We start from the raw sequence: 25,796 nt of genomic DNA, 5'->3' as shown, positions 1-25,796 counted from the left end.
AGAGAGTTTGAGCAAAATAATCTTTATGTGCTGCCGTTGCAAATATAACTTCTTACTCTTTCATGAATCTGTGTTTCTCTGATATAAAATGTACTTGACGACTTCATAGAAGGAGACTACGATGCCGACAGAAGGACCTGCTCGTCCGACCCGAGGACCTACACCAGTAAAGAGACCTCTGACGCCTCCAGTCCTGCATATGTTAAAGCAGGTCATTTAATTGGAAGGTTTATCGATGGACTACTTACACTGTGAGTTGGTCAAATGATCAGTTTGGCACAAAAGCAAAAGATAAGCATAAAAAATGCTTTCAGAATGAATAGTTATTTCAAGATAACTATGTTAAGAAGAGATGTACCTCCAAACCTCTGCCAGTGTCTGTCTCGTCGTCATATTTAGTGCTCTTGATGGATCTTTCTGTTATGAGCGTCCAGATAATAGTGAATTAGTATGAGTCTCAATTGGGAGGGTCTTTTTTCGTGTAATCTAATATAAATCGATCCCCATCTAAAAGGAACACTAAAAGAAAAGGAAAAAATAGCAGTTATAAGCATGATGTCAAATGATAATAGAATGTTCAGAAGACTGGCTTTCTACTGCTGGATAGGGATAACGATATGGTGGAGGAAGGCGCTCGATTCCCATCCCTCCCCCATACAGCTTAGAATGCTGATGGTACCAAATGCCAACTTATTTATTGTGAAAACTGTAAGGAGGGACGAAAGGAAACATAGGAATTCTGAGAGCAAACCTCAATTTGTCTCCTTGTTTTTGCAACATCGAGAGGACATGTGGCAAAGGCAGCAAGACTCCCGGCTGCAAAACCAGCTAAGAAGTTCGCCCCTAAAACACTAGCAGCATTGCCTTCATCACCGACTAGTGAAAGTAATCTTCGACGGATCTATATAATTAGGCAAGTGCCAAACATAACATTATAAGCATTTCTAAGCAACATTTAAAATCAAATGAATAGGCAAAAAAATTGCACGAGTGCATAAATTGCAGCGTATATAACATACTGGTTCAAGAGTTGGCCAGCATATGGCAGAAAAGGGAACATCACGAGCAAGTTGTGCCCCCATACCTGTCCATAGAACACGGTATCCTCGGACTGTTTCCAGAAGTATAAGTCGTTGTAAGTTGTCTTGTAGTTTCATAGTTAAAATTGATAGGAGGGAATAAGATAACAGAAATATCTAATAAGCAATTCAGGATAAATACAAATATGTGACGACGATAAGACACTACAGTCACATAATCCAAGTCAAAACCTGAAAATAGAATCAGATGAGAAAAAAACATGTGAAAAAAGAAATCAAAAACTGCAATTGTTCCAAAATATGAGATGTCATAACTGAATACTTCCAAAGATTCCCTTCATTATAGAGATTATGATTGATTTAGATTATCTTAATTATAGGGATTATGATTAAAAAAAAAAATAGCCCGGTGCATGAAGCTTCCGCCATACAAGGTCCTGGGGAAGAATCCATTGTACGCAGTCTTACCTTACTTTTTGCAAGAGACTATTTCTAAGATTCGAGCTCATGACCATTTTGGTCACAAAGCAACAAGCTTTATAGGGATTATGATTGATTATAATTAATGATTGATAAACATACCATAATTATTGGATTCTCTTTCCCTCCTTATGTATATAATAGAAGTGCAAATGAGCCAAGCCGCTCATGAGCCGCTCACGAGCGGCTCAGTCAAAACTCAACTCGAGCTTGAAGTTGACCGAGCTCAAGCCGAGCTCGAGCCGGCTTAATTAGAAATTGAGCCGAGCTTAAGCCTAATTATTACTGGCTCAGCGGCTCGTCGAACCAAACGAGTCAATAATAATATATTTTTTTATAATATATTAATTAATTTATTAAAAAATAATTTTAAAAAAATCGAGCTTGAGCTCGAGCCCATAATTAAATATCGATCTCAAGCTCAACTCTACATGCTCGAGTGAGCTTGAGCAAGAGTCGAGGCGGTATAAATCGAGTTGAGCTCGGCCTAGGCTGGCTTGAGCTCGGCTCATTTACAACCCTAGTATATAAATATCTATATGTAAGCGGATTATTATATGAAGAAATATATGGTCTCTTTCTCTTTTACATGGTATCAGAGCAGGGTTCTCCTAATCTAATTTTTCTGCCGTCCCCTGTTGCTACTTCCTGTTGATGTTGTCGCCTATGTTGTTAGAGGCGCGAGGCGCAAAGGGCTCCTAGAGCCTGAGGCACGAGGAACGCCCGAGGTGCGCGTCTCTTGAACATGAGGTTGATGACTACTAAACTATTGAGACACTCATATAATATGTCAAATATGATAACTATTAATATTCCACACACATCAATATCAAATATGACAAGCAAAACAACACCATGATAAAATTAATAAAAGTTTCAAACTTTCAAGTTTCAACTTTCTAATTTAAACTAACAAAGTTCATCAAAACAAGCGTAATAAGTCAAATTAATCATCAAGCTCAAGATCATCCTCATTGTATTCTTCTTCTTCTTTATCTTCATCTTCTTCAAATTCAATTTCTTTTTCTTCTTCTTCATCTCTAAGTCTTAGAGATGAGTGTCTCATAGAAGAAGATGTATTTCCCTTCTCGACTTGTTTAGGCCTAGCATATGAACTAGAGGTCATGGATGTAATATTGTTTCCTCTAGTATAATATTCAGCTCTTCGACTCACTAGCCTGCAAGCGACATCTCATGTCAAGTCATCACCTTCAAACCAACTCATCTTCTTCATTATCACTTTCTCCATCCATTCTACCCATCAACCATTCATTAATATCATCAATATCTATCAAAGATGGGATCAATCTTATCACGTGCATCATTCAAGTTTTAAGGCACGATTGTATTTCACAAATACCAAATCATTTAAGCTATTTATTGAGCTAGACAATTCCTTTTTTCTACAAAATATCAAAAATCACAATAAGTATAATAAAATAGATAGGAATATTTTCTACTTATAAAAGTACCATACTAATAGTATTAAACATTTATATTTATTACATAACACCTCGATTCTTGTTGTGACGGGAAGCACTCAGTGGTAAAGCACTTTAATAGAACTTTTGACAGATTAAAGTATTTGCTCCATAACATTCCACCATTCTGCTTGGAGATAATGCTCTTACATGTACAATTGTCATTCCTCCCAAATAGCCCTTTTGCCTTTCGATATATAGAGAGTTGGGTAGTGATTTTATCTTGCTCAGCAACACTTGAAACCAATCTCTCCATAGTTTCAAACAAACCATTCACCACTTCTCCACATATATTTGAATCTGTGTATAAATAAAAATATTCTGGATTCAAATAATGTCCTACAGCATGCAGAGGCCGATGAAGTTGACATTCCCATCTTGTATCAATGATCTCAAACACTTCTTTGTATTTCTCTTCTTTCTCCTTAAAGACCTTCATAATTATTTCTTTTGCCCTATCCATAGTCTCATAAATATAGCCCATTGCAGGTTTTCTTTCGTCATCAACCAGTCTCAGAACACGGACTAAACGACCATATATTTTTAAAATATGCACAATACTGCTCCAAAATCTAAGTGTCATGATGATTTTAACTACCTTCTTCCTCGCCGCTTCTTTTGCCCATTTACTCTCTGCCCAATCCTTTGAAATGAACATTTTTCTTAAATTTTGCTTCTGTAGGTGCATCCTTTCAAGAGTGAGAAAAGCAGTAGCAAATCTTGTGACACCCGCCGGACAAAGTTCTTTTTGTCTTGTGAATTGCCTCAACATATTTACCATGTCAGGGCAAACATAAATGTAAGCATTCACACTCATTGCCTTCTTCAATGTTGCTTTAAAATCAGGCAATTTCCCAATATCTTCTAAGATTAAGTCGACGCAGTGAGCAACACAAGGAGTCCAATAAAAGTGTGGTCTTTTTGCTTCTAATAATTTTCCTACAAAAGAAGTTAGAAAAGTAGATAAATTTAACATATATAAGAAAAAGCATATTGATAAGAAAGAATTAAATAGATTCTTACCAGCAAGCACATTGTTACTTGCACTATCCATAACAACTTGAATAACATTTACTTCTCCTACACGCTCCATAAATCGATCAAGCAACTGAAATATTTTGTCTTCGGTCTTTGCATAATTAGAAGCATCAACCGATTCGATGAAAACTAAACCTTTAGGAGAATTCATTAAAAATTAATCAATGTTCTCTGCCTTTTGTCGATCCACCCATCTGCCATCAAACTACAACCATACTTGGCTCATTCTGTTTCACACGACTTAATGTAATCATTTGTCACACTATCAACAGCCTTTTTTAGAAAAGGAACCCGCACCTCATGATAACTAGGTCCTTTTAGACCTATACCATATTGGCCAACCAAGTCCAACAATCTTTTGAAGCTTGAATAGTTAACGGCATTAAAAGGAATTGCCGCATCATACATCCACTCAGTTATAGCCATACAAGCTTTTTCCCTCAATTCTTTCTTGTATGCCTCCTTTATCGTTGTTTGCCTTTCTTTACCCTTTTTACTTTCAACATTTTTTTTTTTTTTACATTAGGAGCGAAATACATATCCATTGGACCTATTTGTCTGGGCCTTTTTTTGCATATTCACTAATCTAGAACTTATACTTGTACTTATAGGTGGTACAACTTTAGCTCCAATATCATCACCAAGAGGGTCTACATCCTCAAAGTCCAATGTCGCAAGTTTAGAAAGATTACTTTTCTCCGTCTTTTTCTCCATGAAATTTTTAATTTCTTCACGTACATGAGGCGGACATTTTTTGCAAGTCGTAGTATTTCGAAACCCCCCAACAAGATGTTGTTTTGCACGATAGATACCCCCTTTTGTAACTTTTTGACAAAAATTACAAATTAAATCATTTTTATTATCCGAATTAACTCTTTGAAAATAATTCCATCCCGGATCTTTTGATATATATGTTGGAGTATCACTACTACCTTCCATGATAATTGAACAAGAAAATAGTCTGAAAATTTAAAAACAAAATAAAATCAATATGGTACCAACAATAGAAAAGCACTGTACAGTCTGTACCAGCAATAACAAAATAGTAAAAAAACAAAAAGCAAAACAAGACAAACAAAAAAGAAAAACAGTAAAAAAAATGAAATATCGAACAACAGCACCAATACGAACCAGTAAAAACTGAAAAACAGTACCAAAAAATCCAAAACCGGACAGCAGTAGGAAGCAAAAACACAAACTGCAAAAATGAAAAAACAGGAAAAACAAAACAAAACCGGACAGCAGCACAGCAGAAGAACGCAAATCAGCAACTCAAAGAAAAAAAAAGAACAAGCAGAAGAAAAGAAGAAGAAGAAACGAAGAAGAGAAAAAGAAGTAGAAAAGAAATACTAGAAGAAGCGAAGAGAAGAAGAAGATGATAACAGACGAAAAAGAAGAAGAGAAGAAGACGAAGTGAAGAACAAAAAAACAGAAAAAAGAAGGAAAACATACTTGGGCGACGACGCAACTCAGCGATGGTGGCGGCGAACGAAAATGGGTTCAGGTTTCTTCTTCTTCTTGCGTTCTCTTCTTCCCTTCCTGTGTTCTTTTCTGCTCCTGTTTCCCGTACCCTAATTCCAAACAAAGTTGATTTGGAATGTTTTTTTTGGTTTAAAATCCAGATTTGTTCACGATCGCGCCTCGATCGTGCCTTCGTTGAGGTGCAAAGGCGCATGAGGCACGCCCAAGCGCGCGCCTGACGAACAACGCCCGCCTCGCGTGGGAAGAGGGGTTTTTCCATCGCCTTGTGCGCCTAGCGCATCGGGCGTGCCTCGAGCACGCCTTTAACAACACAGGTTATCGCCTCCTACTGCTATTGTTGATTTCGACACCAACGTCCTTCTCTGCCGATTTTGGTTGGCATCGTTTTCTGCCAATTTTGGTGTCTATGCACTGTGCTGCCGTTTTGATCCCATCTTCCTTTTCTACCGATTTCGGCACTGACGCCCTGTGCTGTCGATTTCTACGCTGACGTCCTTTTCTACCTCGAGTTCTTCGTGTAACCACGGGCCATCCTGATACCAGTTTTTCCTCATCTTCCAACACTAACTATGACTACTCATGGTTGTGGGTTCTTTCAAGGTTGTAATAGTAGTCATGGTCGTGGAACTGATACCACCAAGAGTAGTCGTTCGTGAGTTCATTGTGGTCGTTTCAACCATGCCTCCAAGAAATGTTGGACGAAGTTTGGTAAGCCTAACTTGACTAATAATGCATCTACCGTACTATCGACTCCATCACTAGATACTGACGGTCATGATGATATGGTCTCTGTTTCTCATACTGATTATAAGAAATTACTTCGCTTTTCTGCTAGCATTCTCTCTACCACTGCTGCCTCATCCTCTCCCGGTGCATTTGCTGTGTCTCGTGATAAGTCTTGGATGTCGAATTTCGGTGCGTTTCTCATATTACTGGTAACAAGTCTGTTTTCTCTTCCTCTTTTGTTTCCTCATCTTTATTCTTGTTCGTCTAGCTAATGATACCTATTCTCCGATTACGGGAAGAGGCGTTGTGAGGCCCATTGCAAATATCACTCTTGATAATGTTCTCTTTGCACCTAAATTTCCTGTTAGTTTACTGTCCATAAGCCAGCTAACAAAAGCTCTTAGTTTACTGTCCATAAGCCAACTAACAAAAGCTTTGTTCTATATCTTTTTATCCATCCTATTGTATTATTCAAGACCTGCACACGAAGAGGATAATTGGTGGAGGACATGAGAGTGATGGCTTATACTATCTGAATTCAGTTACACCTGTAAATTCTCGAGCACTCAACAACTGTCTCCCCTTATTAGTGCATTGTCGTCTAGGTGACCCATCTTCCGTTTTCAAAAGTTTAGTTCCCGTACAATCTACTGATTTTAGTGCAAGTCCTGTGAGTTCAGCAAACATCATCATACTTCTTTTCCTTCTAGAGTTGATAAACGTTTTGTTGTGATGTTTGGGGACCTAGTAGAGTTAAGTCAAGAGATTTTCAGTATTTTATAATTTTTGTTGATGATTATTCTCACATAACTTAGTTATATTTACTCAAAAATAGAAGTGAGTCATTTTATAACAAAATAAAAACTCAATATTCTATTGCCTTGCGCATTCTTCGTACCGATAATGCATTTGAGTTCATTCAAAAGACTGTCTACATTATGTAATTCCCATGACAAAATTTATCAAACCTCTTGTTCATACACTTCCCAACAAAATAGAGTTGTTGAACACAAACACCATCATATTTTAGACGTAACTCGTACTCTTGCTTGACACATGCATGTTCCTAATTTTTTGTGGGATGATGATGTACTCACAACTTGCTTTCTCATAAATAGAATGTCTTCTACTGTGTTACATAGGGATATTCGCTTCTCTCTCTTTTCTCTGTGCCTCCTCTCATATTTGATTATGTTTGTTTTGTTTATAATTTTACTCTGGCTTGGATAATTTGTCTCTTCGCTCTATTAAATGCATTCTGCTTGGATATTCTTGTACACAAAAAGGATATTATCTTGAACCCATGACAAATGCAGTTACACCTATGTTGATGTTACGTTTTTTTGAGTCCCAACCATCCTTTTCCCTCCGTATAGCTCAGTCGCATGATACATTAGCATCTCCTCCATTACCTATCCCACCATCCATGTCTCTCACTACAAATTCTCCGACTCCTAAACCATTGCAGGTGCACACGAGGCATGCTCGGCCAAAACCATATTCATGTTCCTCACCTCCTCTTCCTGCAAATCTTGATGCTCGCCCCGTTGATATTGATCTACCTATCGCTCTTCGTAAAGGTAGTTGGTCTTACACTACTCATCCTTTGTTTAATTATATTTTGTTTGATTATCTTGGTCCTACATTCCTCGCTTTTGCTATTTCTTTATCATCTACAAAAGTTTCAACTTCCTACTTCGAGGTTTATCAACATTTGGCTTAGCGAACTGCAATGGATGAGGAAATGTCTGCCCTTATCTCTCACAGTACCTGGGAGCTGGTGGATGCACCACTTTCTGTTGATATTGTTGCTTGTTATTAGGTATTTACTCTAAAATTTAAAGCTGACGGTACTATTGATCGATACAAAGCTCATCTAGTGGTCAAAGGATTTACACAGACTTATGGTGTTGATTACGTTGAGAAGTTCTCTCTTATTGCTCACTTGAATTCTATTAGAGTTCTGTTCTCATTGACTGTCAATCAATCTTGGTCAATGTATCAACTAGATGTGAAGAATATCTTTCTTTATAGAGATTTGCACAAGACTATGTTTATGGAGCAACCTCCAGGGTATGTTGCTAAGGGGGAGAATGTTACTATGGTTTGCAGACTTAAAAAGCCTATTTATGGTCTTAAGCAAAACCCCCGGAGCCTAGTTTAGTAAATTCAGTAATATAATCAGTGTTGTTGGCTTCAAACAGTGCAAATCGGATCATTCTATGTTTGTACGACAGAGCACGAATGGGATTATTATTCTTATTGTTTATGTTGATAACATCCTAAAATCCGATGATGATATATGTGGGATAGACAAAACTAAGAAGCATTTGTAGCAACACTTTGTGACAAGGGATATGGGTCATTCTAAGTATTTCTTGGGAATTGAAATTGCTCACAAGAAATATGGAGTTTCATTATGCCAATGGAAGTATGCTACAGATTTACTTAAAGAAACTGGATTGCTTGAAACAAAGCCCGTTGATACGTTTATAGATATCAATTTAAGTGTTTGGAATGATATTGGAAAGTTCTCTGAGGATAAGGGAAACTCATCCGCTATCAGGATTCTTAAGTACATTAAGAATCTTCAGGAAAAGGGTTGTCATTTAAGATAAATGAGCACCTAAAGATCGAAGCTTATTCTGATTCCGACTATGCTGGATTTAAGACCGACAGACAATCCAATTCTAGGTATTGCACTTATGTATGGGAAAATCTAGTAACATGACGAAGTAAGAAACAAACTGTTGTTACTAGGTCGACTACTAAAGTTGAGTGCAGAGTCATGACTCACGCCGTAACCGAGATGTTATGGCTGAAGAATTTGCTTGAAGAATTAGGATTCACCTATATTGAACCACTGCCAATGTACTATGATAACCAAGCTAGGGGTGTAATCAAGCCGAGCCGAACTCTTGAATGTTTGAGCTTGGCTCATTTATAATCAAACCAAGCTCGAGCTTTATTTAACGAATATATTCATGGCTCACAAGCTTATTCGGCTTTTATCGAGCCTAAACGAGCTTAATAAATATAAATTATAAATTTAAATATTCATTAAAAACTAAATTATATATTTAGAGAAAATTATAATATTCTTATTAAAACTTATAATTTTATTCTAATAAATAAATTTAATATATTTGTCTATATTTTTCATAAGTAGAGTGTAAAATCTATAAATTCAATATTAAAACTATTATTTTTTTATTTAAAAATTGATTCATAAGCTTAACGAACGTGTTCACGAGCTAACGAGCCGAGTATTGCGAAGTTTGAGCTTAGTTTGTTTATCTTAACGAGCCTCATTAAACCAGCTTAAACGAGCTTTTATCGAATCGAGCTTCGAATAGCTCACAAGCAGCTTGGTTCATTTACACTCCTAAACCAAGCAGCTATTCACATTGCAAGTAACCCAATTTTAAATGAGAGGACTAAGCATATTGAAGTTGACTATCAGTTTATTCGCAAGTGTGTAATGAGTTAGAAAATTATCACCCCATTCACATCATCATCCAACCAAGTTGTTGATGCTTTCACTAAAGTGTTAGAAGGAAAACAATTCTCAGAACTTTGTGACAAAATGGATATGATTAACATATCTGCTCCAATTGAGGGGAGTGTTGAATATTTCCAAAGGTTCCTTTAATTGTAGGGATTATGATTGATTTAGATTAGCTTAATTATAGGGATTGTGATTGATTGTAATTAATGATTGATAGGCATACCATAAATCATAGGATTCTCTTTCCCTCCTTATGTATATAAATACCTACATGGAGGCGGATTCTTGTGTGAAGAAATATATAGTATCTTTCTCTTTTACAATTATATTATGACCCTAAATTAGAATCAGGTAAAACAAAACATGTGAAAAAAGAAATCAAACACTGCAAATCTTCCAAAATATGAGATGACATAAACAGGATTAATTTATTGAAGGATCACGGGTATTATTTTATTGGAATATGAATTTTATAAAGGATAAATAATTAACCAAGGACTTAGAATGAGTTGCTTAACTACTGATAAAGCACAACCCTAATACAAAATATTAATCCTTCTCTAAGCTTATAGCATAGAGCAAGACAACTAAGAAAATAACTATCCAAATCTTTAATCAGACCAACATTATTAAAAAAAAACCTAGACATGTTTGACAAATATCAAGTGCATCAATCTAAGAAGCGGTCAATTGAAAAAGACTCAATATCAAATAAGATGTATATGTGTCACATTATATTCAATTCCTATCCAACATGAATACAGTTTCCATTTTTGACAAACTAAAAGAGACTACTTACATTGTACAATTCAAGCACATGCCTACTTCATGGAGAGTTAAACCAGTGTGATGTGAGTATAAAAATCTATGTTGCATGGATACATGACGGGTATCGTAACAATACGATACAGATAAGGCGATACGGATAAGGCGATACGGTAAATTTTGAAAATATAAGACACTATACGGCTAGAATACCACAATTATTAAAATATATAAATATTATATATATTTATATAAATTTAGTATTGAAAATTAAAAAATTTAGAGATAGAAAACTATAATCATCATTCATAATATCCATTGCAAACAAAAAATATAGTCAATCATCAGACACAGGTCTAAGGCTAATGGGCTATTAAGCCCAATTAGTTTTCAGCTATTTCTTAATTAGTCCCCCCAAAGTTCAATTTCTTTCGATTTGACCCTTAAACTTTTAATTTTTTGCAATTCCACCCAAACATATCGAAAAAACATATCCCTCCGTGTCCAAGGCGTATCCAACTAGTCAAACCTACAGAAAGTCAATGATACTGATTTTGCCGTATCCAACACACATATCGGCATGTCATACCCGTATTGTATCCGTATCCGATACTTCGAGAAAAAAAATTCAGAGTATCTGTGCTACATAGATAAAAATCTATCAACTTACAGCCACTGTTGTCATTCGTACGGAGAGAAGATAGTACTCCAACTAGTGTTTTCCAAATTCCAGGGGGTTTTACTCCAACTTTAAATTCTTTATGCGCCTGATGACACAAAATTTAATAAACAATTGTAATATCTCTGAGTTGACTTTGCACTATAGAAAGCAAAGCAAGCAAAGGTTAACCAGTGGAGACTAAGCCTTAAGTTGATATATAGGTAACTGGTAAACAAATTCATTCTAAATAAATACCACATGAACAGATAGCAGCATTTAGCTTTGGGTTCTCTTGCACATGAAGAGTATTTTTCAGCCCAAAATCAATCAAAAATAGATTTGAGCTAGCCAAAGAAAGATTTCCCCAGCCCTTTCCTTCCCTCCTTCTGTTTCTGCCAAAGAAACAGAGTACAATGATCACTGGAAAAACCTTTTTCTCAACCTGTTTTCATCCGCATTACTTTCCATAATGAGACACATGATCTTAGGGGTTGTTTACTTCAGTAAAAGATCCAGCTTTTAGGTTAAGGGAAGGGAAACGAAGTGAATTTGTTGTTTTCTTGAATGGTTGAATTGAAGGGAAACCAAAGGCAACTACTCTTTTCCCATGAAATTAACCCACCCAAAATTGGGCAAACAAGGCGAGAGATGGTAAAAGGGTGATGTGGTCAATTTCTTATCCATGAATTCACTGCCCTTTCATGCCCTCCATACGATCATTAGCTTCCAAGAAAACAATACTGAAGATTCTTTATGATTATTCCTTCCTATTGCACTTGTACATCCCAATCTTATGAGGCAAACATGGCCTAAATGTAGTATTAAAAACATAACATGACAAAATCAAGCCGGTAATTGGAAACATGAACAGATTAATAAGTTCTGTAATAAGTGTTATTGGGTTATTAGATATTAGAGTTGTTAGCTACATGTGCAGTGGATTTACTCCAACATTCCCACATTAGATATTTTAGTAATAGGAGTTTATGCGAGTCCTATAAATATGATGTAATATCTTTCATAATAATAATAGTAAAATATTTTATTCCATCAAACTTAGTATCTAAGTGGTTTTGCCTCCTATGATAAGGATTTTCTTGTTCAATCACCAGGAAGAGGCAAAAAGATACTTTGACAACTTGTAATTTGTTTTTATTTATGATTTTTATATTTGATGAATAAAGTTTCCAAAAATTATCTGCTCTCTTTCTTTCTGTCAAAAGAAAAGATTGGATGAAAAATATTTTAATTATTCTTCTTATGAATCTGTTTTCTACCCTCTTTTTTCCCCTAGTTGTTTTATTCCCTCATAAAAAGAGTGGACATTAGAACCCTCATATCTCTATCTCCCTCTACAAGCTCTTGCAAATTGTCATCCATCCTTCCAAAATTCAATATCTTGCAATGTGTTCACTAAGCTTCAAAAACTCTTCCCTGAAACTACAATCCAATCATGAACTCTTTATACAACATGTTAGGCATAGATAATATCTGTGTTCACTGGCTTTAAAGATTGCTTTCCCTACAACTGCAATCCAAACGTCAATACTTTCTATAACAAGTTAGACATCCATAATATCTATGTTCTAACTTGAGGAGTGTTAGCATTATTGAGTTATTGGAAGTTAGAGATATTGAGTTATCAAAGTTGCTAATTGTATGTGTTGTGAGTTTAGTTCCACATAAGATGTTTTAGTTATAGAGTTTTGTGTTAAGCCCAACAAATATGATGCAGTAGTTCACTTTAATAATAATAATACAATATTTCATTCTTCTAAACTTTATGTATATAAAAGCTTAATGGCAAGATAAAATGCATGTAGTCCATCGCAAATAGGTACACTGATATGATATTTTTCTTATTTTCAAAAAGTATTAGATCTAATATAGTGAATCAACCAACTTAAAGTTATATGAGGTTACCTGCATACGTGTTCTTGCCAACTCAATTGGTGAACAAGAAATACATGCTAATGAACGTGCAAGTGTGCCGGCAAATAAAGGTGCATAAGGTGTCAAAATTGGAGCATTGTGGTAAGTGAACTCCTCCATCCAATTGCGGAATATGTCATAGCAGGGTAAGTATATTCCTACCTACAAGCAAAGTCCTATAAGGTATCACATAAATTTCCAAATAGAAAATTTTCAAGAAAACTATCCGAGCCATGTAGGAAAAAAATTATGATTAATGTAGCCAACAAAAAAAAAGTAATGTCTCAACAAATTTCATGCTGCACAAGCTACAGATTACAATAATTCACTTAAATAAAAAGTCAGATTATACATACTAAGATGATGAATTTGTTTTCTCTTTCTAGTATGTCCTGTCCTAACTCAACTGAATCCAAGAGACCAAGACCCCATTAAAGTAGTTAGTTTAACCTTCCAAAATTGGCAAATACTTTCTTTGTTAAATTCAATTGCCTTGTGACTTTAATTCTTTAAGAATTGAGCCATTGAGGTCCTATTCCATTATGAAAAAGTTGGTCAATAATTAAAACTTGGTAGCAGCCCAAATCTTCGCATTTAATAAACTTGACTGACTTTCAACTTTGTAAGAATCAAACATATAGTCAGCATGTTCATATTATGTTCAACCTAATGGCATCACCAGGCACAATGTGGCACCTTTGCTACCACATGGCACATCCACAATGAGCTACCACAACAAGGAATAGTTTTGGTTGATAAAAAATTTAAAATTAAATAGAAGCCCTAATGAATCATAGTGTAATCGTATATCAATTAAATTTTTTACTAGTCTATGTCAATCAAGGAGGCATGTTGATTCACCCAAAAAATACCATGCTATATCATCTTTAAGAGAATCCATTGTAAATTGCCAATTGGTTACACTGGTGGCAAAGTTGGAAGTGCATGAATAGATATTTTACAAATCAAAATTCGAGCTAAATTTGTTACAAATCCCATGATGATACACCCAAAAAGTCACAAGGCTTACATATCTATCAGCTAATTGTAAATTGACAATGAGTTATGATGGTTACAAAAGTACATGAATAGATAGATTTGCCACAAATCAAAATTCAAGCTAGATTTGTCAAAAGCCAGATCTAAAATCTTTGTTTGATAAATTATCCTAGAGTAGTAACTTAGACCCTTATCACACAGCAATAATTAATAAATTGTAAATATATTCCAAATTTGCATGTTTATTTGATAAAATTTGAAGAAAAAAACTCATATAAAAAGTCTAATAGTTAAGTAGTAGACCTTGTGAACTAAGGTCATGTCAAACATCTATAATGTAGGCCCAGAATATTGGAGAACATTGTGCAGAAGGTATAGCATGAAAGCAAGTTCAAAAAATAAAAGTACATAAAAAAGGGAAAAATATAATCAAGGAATTTATGCAGCTATATGACAATGAGATTGGAAACTCACAGTTGGTACAGCTAATGCTAAGCTTGCATTTGTACCCCTCCACAATCTAGCAAAACCTTCCTGTTGTTTTTAGAAGTTAAAAAAAATGACATAATGGGGAAAATTTGCAAAGACATTATTATATTTGTGTTAGTTTAGTGCATTTACTTGTCTAACAACTTTATTGAAAACATCCATTGTGTCCTTGTACTGGAAACAGTCAGGAGGGCAAATAGATTCAGTGCCAAATATAGCAGCACGATTGCAGGATGGGGAGCATCTCAAATCTGAAATTATCTGAGCACATTATCAAAGTTATGTCAGTCATGAGATACTGCATAACTAACCCAAACACAGTAATACAAAAGATTTAAAATAGTCGGAAGAGAGATGTGTCCTCAAAATAAAAACATGGTGTTCTTTAACAAACCTAATCTCAAAATAAAAAAAAAGGCAGCCCGGTGCACGAAACTCCCGCCATGCGGGGTCCCGGGGAAGGATCCATTGTGCGCAGCCTTACCCTACTTTTTGCAAGAGGCTGTTTCTAGGATTCGAACCCGTGACCTTTTGGTCACATGGCAACAACTTTACCGTTGTGCCAAGGCTCGCCTTCAAGGCAAACATCTATAATAATTTTCTTTTCTGAAAATGGCATGTTTAGCATAAAGGCAAACATCATGCCAGTATGATATTAAACCAGATGGGCAATGCCGACCAAAGACGCAATATGAATGAAGAATAACTTGCAAATTGTAATATAGTTCTCAGTGAATCAGAAAATTTAATAGCCAAATTACATCAACCGATATCTTAAGCTCAGACATTTGTCTTGGAGTTCAAAAGTATCAACTAAAGTCATTAACCATATAGAGGAATGCTAGTACTGAAATTTTTCGAACAATTAATTGCTCATATGATCTGCCACAGATACTGAGACCCTTAATTTGCAACCAATCAAGCTTTCAGGTATCGACTAGAGCAGAATCTGCACATCTTAGGTCGTATTAATCTAACAATGTAAAAAGAACAGATGTAATGCTAGCACCACAAGTTGAATGATAATTCAAAAACAGACACTGGCACTAAAATAGTAATATATTAAAGCAGGTAAAACCATACTGTTGTTGGGCCGATGGACGCCATGCTTCTTCCGTACTGATGCTGCATGGGATAATATGCAACCCCAGCTGCTTGCGCCTGCAACCTCGTCTGCGTTTACAAATATAGAAAGGTTGCTACAACTCCAAAAAGTAATCAGAAGAGAAGAGACAAATTTGATTCCACCAGAAACTCAATTGGAAACAACTGAAAGAAAAGTGGCACAGAATGAAGTATCAACAAGAGATAAATAAGAATGGATTCGCCCAACCAAAAACATTGGAAACCACATGGTACAAACAACAAAGTCATGGTCGTGCGACCCAAAAAAAAAACAAAAAAGGAAAACGCCAGCTGAAAAAAAAACAAAGTCAAGATCTCACCTTTGCAACGTCGAGGGGATTCACAAGGATGGCTGATATCACAGCGGCACCCGCGGCAGAGAGCGCCCTCTCCCCGAATCCCATCTGGAAGTCGGGCGAAGAGGAGACGAGATGAGCAGCGGAGGGCGACGGCGAGGACGAGGTGGACTGGGCTTCCGACTTCGATGCATTTGCCGACGAGGCGCCATCAAACTCGACCCTGGTGGCAGCGGGGATCCACTTGGGAAACCCGCTTCTCGAGCAACCTACCATCGTCCAAACTCCAAACTCTCTCTCTCTCTCTCTCTCTCTCTCTCTCTCTCTCTGCCGGTGGTGTCAGGTCAAGGTTCACAGAAGCGTATTAAAACCCTAGAAAAGAAAAGAAAAGAAAAAACACACGCACACCCAAACGGATAAAAATAACGACCCGACGAATTTATAGTAGCAGAATTTCATTTCAGCACAAATGTTTCTATATTTTCAAAATACATCTAACAATTTAACTGATCAAAACAATTTCAAAAAGAGAAACTTTCAAAGGAATGTAAAAACTTAGGGTTGTAAATGAATCAAGTGTTCATGAACAAATTTGATGTTCAGTTTGGTAAGAATTTATTTATGTTCGTTCAATATATATTAGATTAAATAAACAAACAAGCTTGAACAACTCATTAAACTAAACAATCAAGTTTGAACACATATATGTTCAGCTCGTTAACGTTCGTGAACAACGTTCGTGAATAATGTTCATGAACAATGATCATGAATAATGTTCACAAACTATATTCATTAATAAAACTCTTTTTAATATGCTAAATAAATAATAAAATAAAATAAATAAATTTAAATTATCAAGCTCAATAACCAATTAAACAACTAAAAGTTTCAAACAATCTTAAATTGAGAACTTGATAACATCTAAACAAACCAAGCTCGAACTAAGCTCAAGTCAAGCTTGAATTGAGAGCTTGATAACATCTAAACGAACCAAGCTCAAACTAAGTTTAAAACAAGCTCAAGCTCATAAAAAATAAATTAAGCCAAGCTTGAACACTCATTTCAAAAGCTTGGTTCATTTTAAGCTCGGCTTGGCTCGACTTGGTTACCTTATCAAACAAGTTTAAACACTCTCAAAGCTCGACTCGACTCGACTTATTTATAGCCTTAGTAAAAATGGATCTGATCCGTCAATCATCCGAAAAATATTAATTAGAGTAAGAGGTCTTCGGATTCGGATTTAAATTAGGATTGGATTCGAATTAGGAAAGTTTTGGATTGGTTTAGATTTAGATTAATTCAAGTTCATCTGAATTTAATATTTAGGAGTTTTTTTAAGGATTAAATTAAATTTTATTTTAAAAATTATAATATTTTATGTATATAAATAGTAAATTATTAAGTATAACATTTATGAAATATTTAGATAAAAATAAAATAAAATAATAATTAAAAAATTAGGTGGGGAGAGACATTGAGATTGGTTGAGTATTCAATTTTTATATTGAATTTAGATTTAGATTTCGAGTTAAAATTTATATTCTTACAACCATTGACATCCCAAACTTTGATTTTAAAATATTTGTTAAAATTAAATTTCACATTATACTTTTATTATTAGATTATTATTTTAGTTAAATTTTAAATATAATTATACCACTGGTTGAAATTGATAACAAGTTTCAGTTAGATCATACTTTTAACAAACAAATAAGAAGTAAATTTAATAAAAAAAAAATTAATAACACAAATTTAAACAACCTTGGCAAAAAAGATTTTAACACCCCGAAACCAACTCAGCTCAATTCATTTACATAATCCTAAAGTTGTGCAGACTTATGCCAAAACTACAAAGCACAAACAAGCAAGCTAATGGTTAAGGCAACAACTTTTTATAGATCTTACAGCAGTTCTTGTCATCCATTAGCAGTTGGGATTTCTGAACTTCCAACAAAGTAGTTTACATGGATTCCTAGTTATCTTCCATTAGTAGTTGGGATTTCTAAAAGCTTCCAACGTCGTTTCATGGATTCTCGTAAGCCGAGAGAAGAAAAGAATTAGAAGATTATACAGGATCACTATAATCACTTGTCCTGCACAGTCACTGGAATCATGGTCAACACAGTTTCAGCAACTTCTGTTCTTGGATTAGTGTCAAGAAGCTGCTGAAGCTTGCCATCTGGGTCATCAGCACTGCCGGATTCTAGATTTTCACCCGAGCTAATCGAGTTTGGTTTATCAATCATCGACAGTAAGTTTACAGCAACAATTGATGGTGCACCTTCAATCTCTGCGTTAGGAAGAGATGGTTCCTCGGCGTGGATTGTTTGGAGATTCTTAAGTTTCTTCTGTGCAAAAAATAAAACAAATTGTGAGATTCAGATTATTGTTGATACAATTCATAATGTTTGTTTATCCAAACAATCGTTGTTACAATACGGTTTTATTGCATTAAAGGAGCGGAGCATGCGCATTTGGTTAAGATGGATTATAGCAATGAGGGAAGGCACTAGCAGAAAAGAAGAGTACCAATAAAACTGAGTTTTCGGTCCTCAGTGCATCAGAGCTTGAGATAAGTTGACTAATTTCAGAGCGAAGATTTGTGTTTTCAGCAACCAGGGTATCCACTTTCTTTCCAAGCTCCTCATTTTCAGCCTGAAATGCAAAACAAACGAAATTTCAGCAAGAGAAAGATGGCAGCAAATGGAAAGGAAATTATGGCGTATATATATCGGTCAAAAGTCGAACTTAAAAATACCTGTTTTCTCAACCTTGATCTTCTGGCAGACTCTCTGTTAGACTGTTTTCTTTTCTCCCGTTTCAGTGTTCGCTCATCCTGAAGAAATAAATCACCTAGAGATTTAGCTGAGACGAGCTACATCAAGAAAAGGAACACTTCTATATGCCGCCATAGGAGTGCTTTAGAATTTAAAGCATCAACAACTAGCTTAGATGCAGGGCAACAAAGAAACATGTCGATTTGCATTTTGTTTCTTAAATGGATGCTTCTCTATAAGACCCTACAAGAAAGTTCTGAGATTGAGCACAAATGGAAATCAATTATGAGCACAGTTAATGACCTATTACAACATTGTATGAGGATTGAGAAATAAACTAAATGCTGAGCATATTAATAAGAAAGGTCAACAATAAGATAATAAAGTATAACATAATTTTTTTTTACAGCAATAAGTGCATGGCTGATCATTGCTTCTGGAAGTTTTAGTAGCAATTCCAAGAACAGAAATAAAAAACGAACAGATGGACTTGAGATCGAACCTGTATCCATAGTTCAGAAGGTACGCCATTACAACCAGGCATCATAGGAATTGCTGATGAAGGGACAGGGGTGCCGGTGTTTTTCACTACCAATGGTTGTGCTGGACCAGGGGAAGCTTTATTTCTCACTCGATTTCCAGCAATATCAGTAGGTGTCCCAGAAACTCCAAAAGAGACTTTGGAGGAAGTTTTTCCTCCACCATTAGCAGAATTGATATTTGAGTCAATGTTTCTTTCATCTGCAATAAGAAAACATATAACACGATTTCAAAGTAATTTCACATAATAAATATGAATCCTCTAAAATAATATTTCAAATGATGTGTAAATAGATAATATTTCAAACAAATTGGAACACTGATGCTTCATTTAGAGAGTAATGCAGTGATACCTGATGATGGCCTATCTTCTGAACCAACCTTTACGTGGTTGCTAGACCCCTATAACAAGACAAAACATTCTGAATATTTTCAAGAAAGTACCAAAGATACTTTTGAAAGAAGAAGAGAAATAAAGAAGAGGGCAGAAGGCCATTACTCCTGCCGAATTACTCCCATCACTTCCATTACTTGACCCATCTGCACTATTATACCCGCTGTATGTATAACAAAAAAAGGTTCTCTAATAGATCCAATCAAAGTAAACTATCTGACTAATTTCAGTAATATACAGTTGAATAAACCTTTGTGACAGCTCATTCCCATGAGCACCTGATGCATTCTTTGAAGTTTTGTTTCCCACAGTTGCATTAAGCTTAGTCACTAACCATTTGTCCTTGCATCCCAATGATATATCAGGAGCTTCTACGTTCAAAGGGGTTGCCATCTGTAAAAAAGGGACAAATAATCATTTTTTAAAAAATAAATGAAGTACAACCAAAAGATTGCAAAAGTAAATAGTGTTCACCACAACTGCCTCAGTTGCGCCAGGATGTGGTGCATGAGAACCCTGCAAATAAAACCATAATTCTCATTAAAAGAATTCTAACAGTCAATCATCATCAATATAGTAAGCTTTACATCTAACAGCTGTTAGATATCCAACACAGCAAACGTAGAACAAAACCAATAAGATTAATGACATAGAACAACTTACAAGAGGCATTGATGCGTGTGGATAAGCTCCATTTGGATACATTGCAGCATATGGTGACCCAAAAGGTGGAACAAGCGGCTAAGTTCATGAAAAAGAATTATAACAATTATCAAGATGATGAAAGTTATATAATAGTCACTTATACAATAAAAATCATGTTGAATTGCCACTTTAACATTTTTTTGCAGTTCCAATCTTAGTTCTGTGAGCAACAACAGACACTGATATTTAGGGAATCTTACTGTATGCATATCTAATCTAGTCAAATCTTAAGAAAAAAATAATATTCATACATCTTCCAAGGTCTACTTGAACTGTTTTATCATAGAAAGCAGACAACTATAACAGTAATATAGTTTCTATACTAGTCATTGCACACTGAATTAGATTGACAATTTGAAGTAATTGGCACATGGACCTGCCTCACTAATGAAGATGAAACAATTTGCACGTGTGTTCTCTGATCATCTTCTCCATACTTAGATGTCAAACCAAACAACAGAAGAATAAGCATGAATAATCAGCAAATGGAGGGAAACAAAATACTATAGGATCAAACATGATTAGCGAGACCTGTATGATTATATTATTAAAACTTTAAGCTAAGGTACTGTAACTGGAAACCTACTTTTATTTTTCCAATTCAAGATCAAAATGAAATATATTATTCCACAGGTTCAATTACTTGAGACAAATCCAAATGGAAATAAGATCCAAGTATTCTAAGGTTTGTCCAACCACATAAATTTGAACCAACTTCATTCCTGTCGCATGACAACATGAAGTCCCTCATCCGACTATTTCCGCAAACATAAGCTTGTATTTAAGCTAAATGCATAGGTTTTAGTTCATAGAAAGTCATATCAAGTTAGCACTCAGTGGTGTCTCTGTCTTTTACAGCTGTTAAGACAGAATCAGAGGTTCATACTGAGATAGTGCATGTTTTTCCATTTATTCTTTCTAGTAATATCACACATCCATCTTAGACTCAAAGGATAGAGTAAGAACAGAAACGTACTTTCAAGAAATCATGCATGGATGCACACAGAGGGAGCAAACCCAATTTCCCAAATGTACAAAAGGATCATACAAAATTATGTTCAAGATTTTTTTTCCTTAAAAAAACCCCGCAAATGCTTGATGCTAACGACATTACTTAACACATGCTATGCTATAGAGAATCCACCTTTTAGATACAAAAAGAAGTTTCTAGAAAAGAAGACAGTTCAGGACATGAACAGAGAGTTTCATGTACCCGAGGAGCCCACATGTATGGATGCGGTGCATAACCAGGTACAACCGAAGTGCTGAAATAAGGATGCATCATTCCAGGACCATAATATGCCTGAAAGATAAGAAATGACCTGTCGTTGGTAATTTTCTTTGATACTATCCACAACCATACGAATAAAATCAAGTAGTGACCAACCTGCATAGCTGCCCAGTCAGCATATGGATGAAGTGCAGGCTGCTCCTGCAACTGCAAAGAATGAATATTTACGAGTTGGAAAAAAAAAACTATATTTCTCACTACTAGGCTACTAGCAAACAAGGAAAAGAACTAATCTTAAGAGATTTAGGTTATCATAAGGATGACATAAAAATAGTGACATATTGAAAGCACAAAATGAAATTATTCCTTTCTCTTTCCACAAGGGGATTACCTACATGGACCATTGTACAAATACATCTGGGCCCACCAACTATAGCCAATTTGTTATTTAAAAGATGGCGTTTAATGTTCACAAAAAGTATCCACCCACCTGCACAGGTGAAGGCAATTTCTCGGTCTTTGAAGGTGTTGCAGCTTCATTATTTCCCATTAAATTGCACTCTGAAGCACCTGAGAAAACAAATTGTATGGTTAATAGATTTTTGCTTTTGTAATTGATTAAAATTTCAAAATAAAGGGACTTGTTGCAATATAATATACAACAAGATATTTCTTTTCAGAAAAAAACCTGAGTTTTGACAAATGACCCAACAAATAATTACTCAGAAATTTACCAAATGTCCATCTTGCAAATATGTTGCGTTGCCTGCAGTATCTCATAAAACATATGGATTGTAATAAGTCAGAACATGTGTGCATGCCCACATATAGTTGAAAATGCTAGAGATTGGGCGGCTAAGTAGTATGAATAAATTAAACCAAAAATTCAGCAGGGCAATTGGTTGGAAGATCATCAAGATTCAAACACATTAGAAAATTGCTGAAAATCACAAAATCATGTGATTAGATTGACACTGAATAACAAGTTTCATAAAGAGAGAAGAAATAATTTTTTGTTTGGAAATAGGCCTATTCTAGGCAGCAAAGACAATCAAGAAATATTTAAGGTATAATGAAGATGAATGAAAACTGCCACAAATCCAGAGCTTCCAATTATAATCAGCCATCTCTCTTTGAGAGCCTTGAAGAACCCAGGATGGAACCGAGACTTCAAATTCCCTAGTTCAGCATAACATGGTAATCCAGACATATAGTCTTGGGTGTTACAGAATGAACTGATTGAGACAGTCAAAATAACTATCTCTTCATGTATATTCTTAGACTCTGATTAACTAGTACTCCATGGCAAACTCTAGTATGTTTCTTTGTCCATAATTAAAGACAGGTCCATCACCATAACTAATGAATTTATTGTCACGGTTCAACCAATTTTACCATCTTATCATTAATTTCTCACGACTACACAGATAAGTAGGAGCCAGTAGTAAGGGATAACTGTTCCTTAGTCAATAGGCCAAAATAGCAATCAGCAAACAGACAGACACGCATTAGTAAGCGTCATCATGGTATCTAAATTCAAAGAGTAAAGAACCATTTGAAATTGCATTCATGGATGAACTAAACACTAACTCGTGTTTCCTGTCAAAAATGATAGAATATGTCAAACATTTTAGTAGAAGGAACAAAACGAACTACTGTTTACCAACCAAACGACAAAACTTGAAAAAGCAGTAAATCCTTTCAAGTACGGAATCTGTTCGGGACAACAGACGAGAGCAGACTCATCTTAACTGGACTATATTGCAGGCTCCTAAGTACAACTATGAACCATATCATAGAATTCAGTCTGCTTTAGGAAAATAAGCTCCTTTTTCTTTTGAAAAAGAGGAAAATAACTTCCTTATCATCTGCTACTCAGATTCTTCATTTCAAATCTTTCCTATCCTTTGGTAAACCAAATTATCCAGATCTATCTCATGTATCATTCTGATAACCCACGCAGAAACACAAACACCCACAGAAGAAATCGAGTTTACATCGAAAATTGTAAATTCCAAAGCCGTACCGGAAAGAAGGAACCAAGATTCAATTTTTATGCCAGAAAAGAGCCAAAACCCCAATTCTAACGAACACAAAGCGCAAGAAGTAAACATCCCCAAATATGGACCAAAGTACATCGGCGACGAGAAAACAATAAAAACCAGAACAGAGCAACAAGAATTCACCGTATCACCCAGAAATTTCTCTTACCTGCAATATCCTACACGAATTGCTTCACCAACTCCGTAATTGACCGAATCGCAACGATTATGCCTCCAAAAGTGGAAACCTACTGGCGAAAGGGAATCAAACCCCTCGAAGGGACGCCGGACTCGAAGGATCTCAAAAGGAGAACGACCGATACGCCGCCGAGTAAAGCAAAACCGACCCCAACCCCTATGCTAGTCTCTTCTCCATGGATCCATCGGAGACGGCGGAGAGGAGAGGAGAGCTATTACCAAATCGAGCGAAGTGTAGAGGAAGAGGCCACGTCACCGTACACGTGTCCGTATCAGCTTATCGTGATACTGCGAACCTGGGCCAGCGCTAAGCTCACGCAAAACCTGACCTAATCGAACGCACCCAAGTGGGCCTCAGCAAAACACTGCCGTTCTCGGCCCATACTTGTGCTGACGAGTCACCGCGGTGACGCGACGGGTATTCGCAGTGGGTCGATGTGGATCCCGGCGTTGTCGGGCGCCACTACCTCCTTCGGCGTGACATCGCCCGTACACGTGTCGTTGAGAGGTAGCTGCCAGCAATCACGTGGCCGGTGACGTGGTGGTCGGCAAGCATGCGAACTCTGGGACCGCCCTCTCACGTCTTCGTGAATGCGTTTCTTTATGCCTACTTGTTGGGCGATCTTGCTATTGGTTGGACCCCAGGAGCCCACGCTGTGGGGCCCAATGACTTCCAATCAAAACGCACGAAAATGATCGAAGACGCGAGGTGGGAGTTTGCTTAATGAGCATTAAAAGGAGGCAACTCGGCGTGGGATAACGTGGCGATGGCGTGAGACGAAAAATATAATATATAATATGGTCCAATCAAATTAAAAGGACGCCCTTTTCGAGGTATTAAAATAGAATAACAGTCTCATTTTTTTCATTCTAAAAAAAAATATAATTTTAGTTCAATTTATTAAAAATTATTACATATAAAATATTTTTATATTAAAATGCTATTTACTAAATTATTTAAGATTATCGAAACTTATCGAAATAATTTGTAATAACTATTTATGGCAGCTACACTAAATGATGACGCCTTCAAAATTTTTTTAAATATTTAAAAATTAAATCTTAATTTTAATAAATTAACTGATAAATTTTTTAATAGATAATTAATCTAAAATTATTAAATTGATAAGTCATTATTATAAATACTTTTGACGTAAATTAAATATATGATATCAACTATACAAATTTAAGTAAATTTAATAAATTAATAAAAATTATTTTGCTATAAATACTTTTAAATTTTTAATTACATTTAAGTAATTTTTCTTATAATATTTTTAGAATGAAAAATATACGTAGCTATTTTATTTTAAAATAATAATAAAAGATGCTTTTTAGACAGAAAAAATATACTATAGTATTATTGGATAAAAATAAAAGGAGATCAGAAATGTGTAATCTTTCATTTATTATTTAAACGGTTGGGAGATTGTTGGTATAATATTCTTTAAGTAAGGTTGACCTAGTTTGACTGAGCTTGAATTGGATCAAGCTCGAGTCTTAATGTTTATGTTTTGTTGGTTTGACAATACATATAGACAACACATGGAGATTGCAGGTGCAATTATTCATGTGTGGAGATTGTGAAGAAGAGTCAAGTAGGTCAAGGTTGACTGAATACTTGATTGGGAAATCCTTGTGAGTAAAGCCAGGTAAAAGTCCTGGTGAGTGAAGCCAGACAGAAGGGAAGTCCTGGTGAGTGAAGCCAGGCAAATGGGAAATCCTAGTGAGTGAAGAAGTGAAAGACCTGGTGAGTGAAGCCAGGCAGAAGAAAAATCCTGGTAAGTGAAGTCAGATGAAAATCCTAGTGAGTAAAACTAGGTGAAAGATCTGGTGAGTGGAGCCAAGCAGAAGGGAAGTCCTGGTGAGTGAAGCCAGACAAAGGAA

General features: G+C 35.7%; 2 protein-coding genes across 7 annotated transcripts; both read right to left on the bottom strand.

The window, feature by feature from the left end:
- Positions 1-56: 56 nt before the first annotated feature.
- Positions 57-16,435, bottom strand: LOC121981221 (mitochondrial carrier protein MTM1-like). 3 transcript variants are annotated; one of them, XM_042533636.1, is made up of 10 exons: positions 16,047-16,435; positions 15,685-15,774; positions 14,734-14,862; positions 14,587-14,646; positions 13,105-13,275; positions 11,191-11,287; positions 1,020-1,111; positions 752-901; positions 359-417; positions 57-193 (listed from the first exon to the last, which is right to left on the bottom strand). In XM_042533636.1, exons 1-10 carry the CDS (start codon positions 16,296-16,298, stop codon positions 61-63), a joined length of 1,233 nt encoding a protein of 410 aa, XP_042389570.1. In that variant the 5' UTR covers positions 16,299-16,435; the 3' UTR covers positions 57-60. The 3 variants fall into 3 exon arrangements, with proteins under 3 accessions (XP_042389570.1, XP_042389572.1, XP_042389573.1); XM_042533638.1 differs by lacking the exon at positions 13,105-13,275; XM_042533639.1 differs by lacking the exon at positions 57-193 and having other exon boundaries at positions 381-519.
- A 1,349-nt stretch (positions 16,436-17,784) lies between these two features.
- On the bottom strand, positions 17,785-24,158 carry LOC121981220 (G-box-binding factor 3-like). Of its 4 annotated transcripts, none has more exons than XM_042533633.1 (13): positions 23,881-24,158; positions 22,160-22,239; positions 21,826-21,876; positions 21,652-21,741; positions 20,397-20,474; positions 20,208-20,249; positions 19,984-20,126; positions 19,839-19,896; positions 19,693-19,741; positions 19,302-19,540; positions 18,781-18,858; positions 18,552-18,677; positions 17,785-18,367 (listed from the first exon to the last, which is right to left on the bottom strand). In XM_042533633.1, exons 2-13 carry the CDS (start codon positions 22,217-22,219, stop codon positions 18,107-18,109), a joined length of 1,275 nt encoding a protein of 424 aa, XP_042389567.1. In that variant the 5' UTR covers positions 22,220-22,239; positions 23,881-24,158; the 3' UTR covers positions 17,785-18,106. The 4 variants fall into 4 exon arrangements, with proteins under 4 accessions (XP_042389567.1, XP_042389566.1, XP_042389568.1 ...); XM_042533632.1 differs by having other exon boundaries at positions 17,785-18,370; positions 23,881-24,156; XM_042533634.1 differs by having other exon boundaries at positions 17,785-18,370; positions 21,826-21,870; positions 23,881-24,156.
- Positions 24,159-25,796: the final 1,638 nt, after the last annotated feature.

Source organism: Zingiber officinale, chromosome 5A, assembly GCF_018446385.1.
Source record: "Zingiber officinale cultivar Zhangliang chromosome 5A, Zo_v1.1, whole genome shotgun sequence".
Lineage (NCBI taxonomy): Eukaryota > Viridiplantae > Streptophyta > Magnoliopsida > Zingiberales > Zingiberaceae > Zingiber > Zingiber officinale.
The sequence above is the reverse complement of the archived record's forward strand: the minus strand, read 5'-3'. Positions and strand labels throughout refer to the sequence as shown.

Excerpts from the sequence above, each read along its gene's own strand:
- LOC121981221 (XM_042533636.1), bottom strand. The coding sequence starts at position 16,298 with ATGGTAGGTTGCTCGAGAAGCGGGTTTCCCAAGTGGATCCCCGCTGCC. Across the intron at positions 14,647-14,733 it reads TCAATAAAGTTGTTAGACAA|GAAGGTTTTGCTAGATTGTG; the intron begins GTAAATGCACTA and ends TAAAAACAACAG. Across the intron at positions 418-751 it reads AAACAAGGAGACAAATTGAG|AAAGATCCATCAAGAGCACT; the intron begins GTTTGCTCTCAG and ends CGCTCATAACAG.
- LOC121981220 (XM_042533632.1), bottom strand. The coding sequence starts at position 22,219 with ATGGGAAATAATGAAGCTGCAACACCTTCAAAGACCGAGAAATTGCCT. Across the intron at positions 19,742-19,838 it reads ATGGGAGTAATTCGGCAGGA|GGGTCTAGCAACCACGTAAA; the intron begins GTAATGGCCTTC and ends GTCTTGTTATAG. Across the intron at positions 19,541-19,692 it reads AGAAGATAGGCCATCATCAG|ATGAAAGAAACATTGACTCA; the intron begins GTATCACTGCAT and ends TTCTTATTGCAG.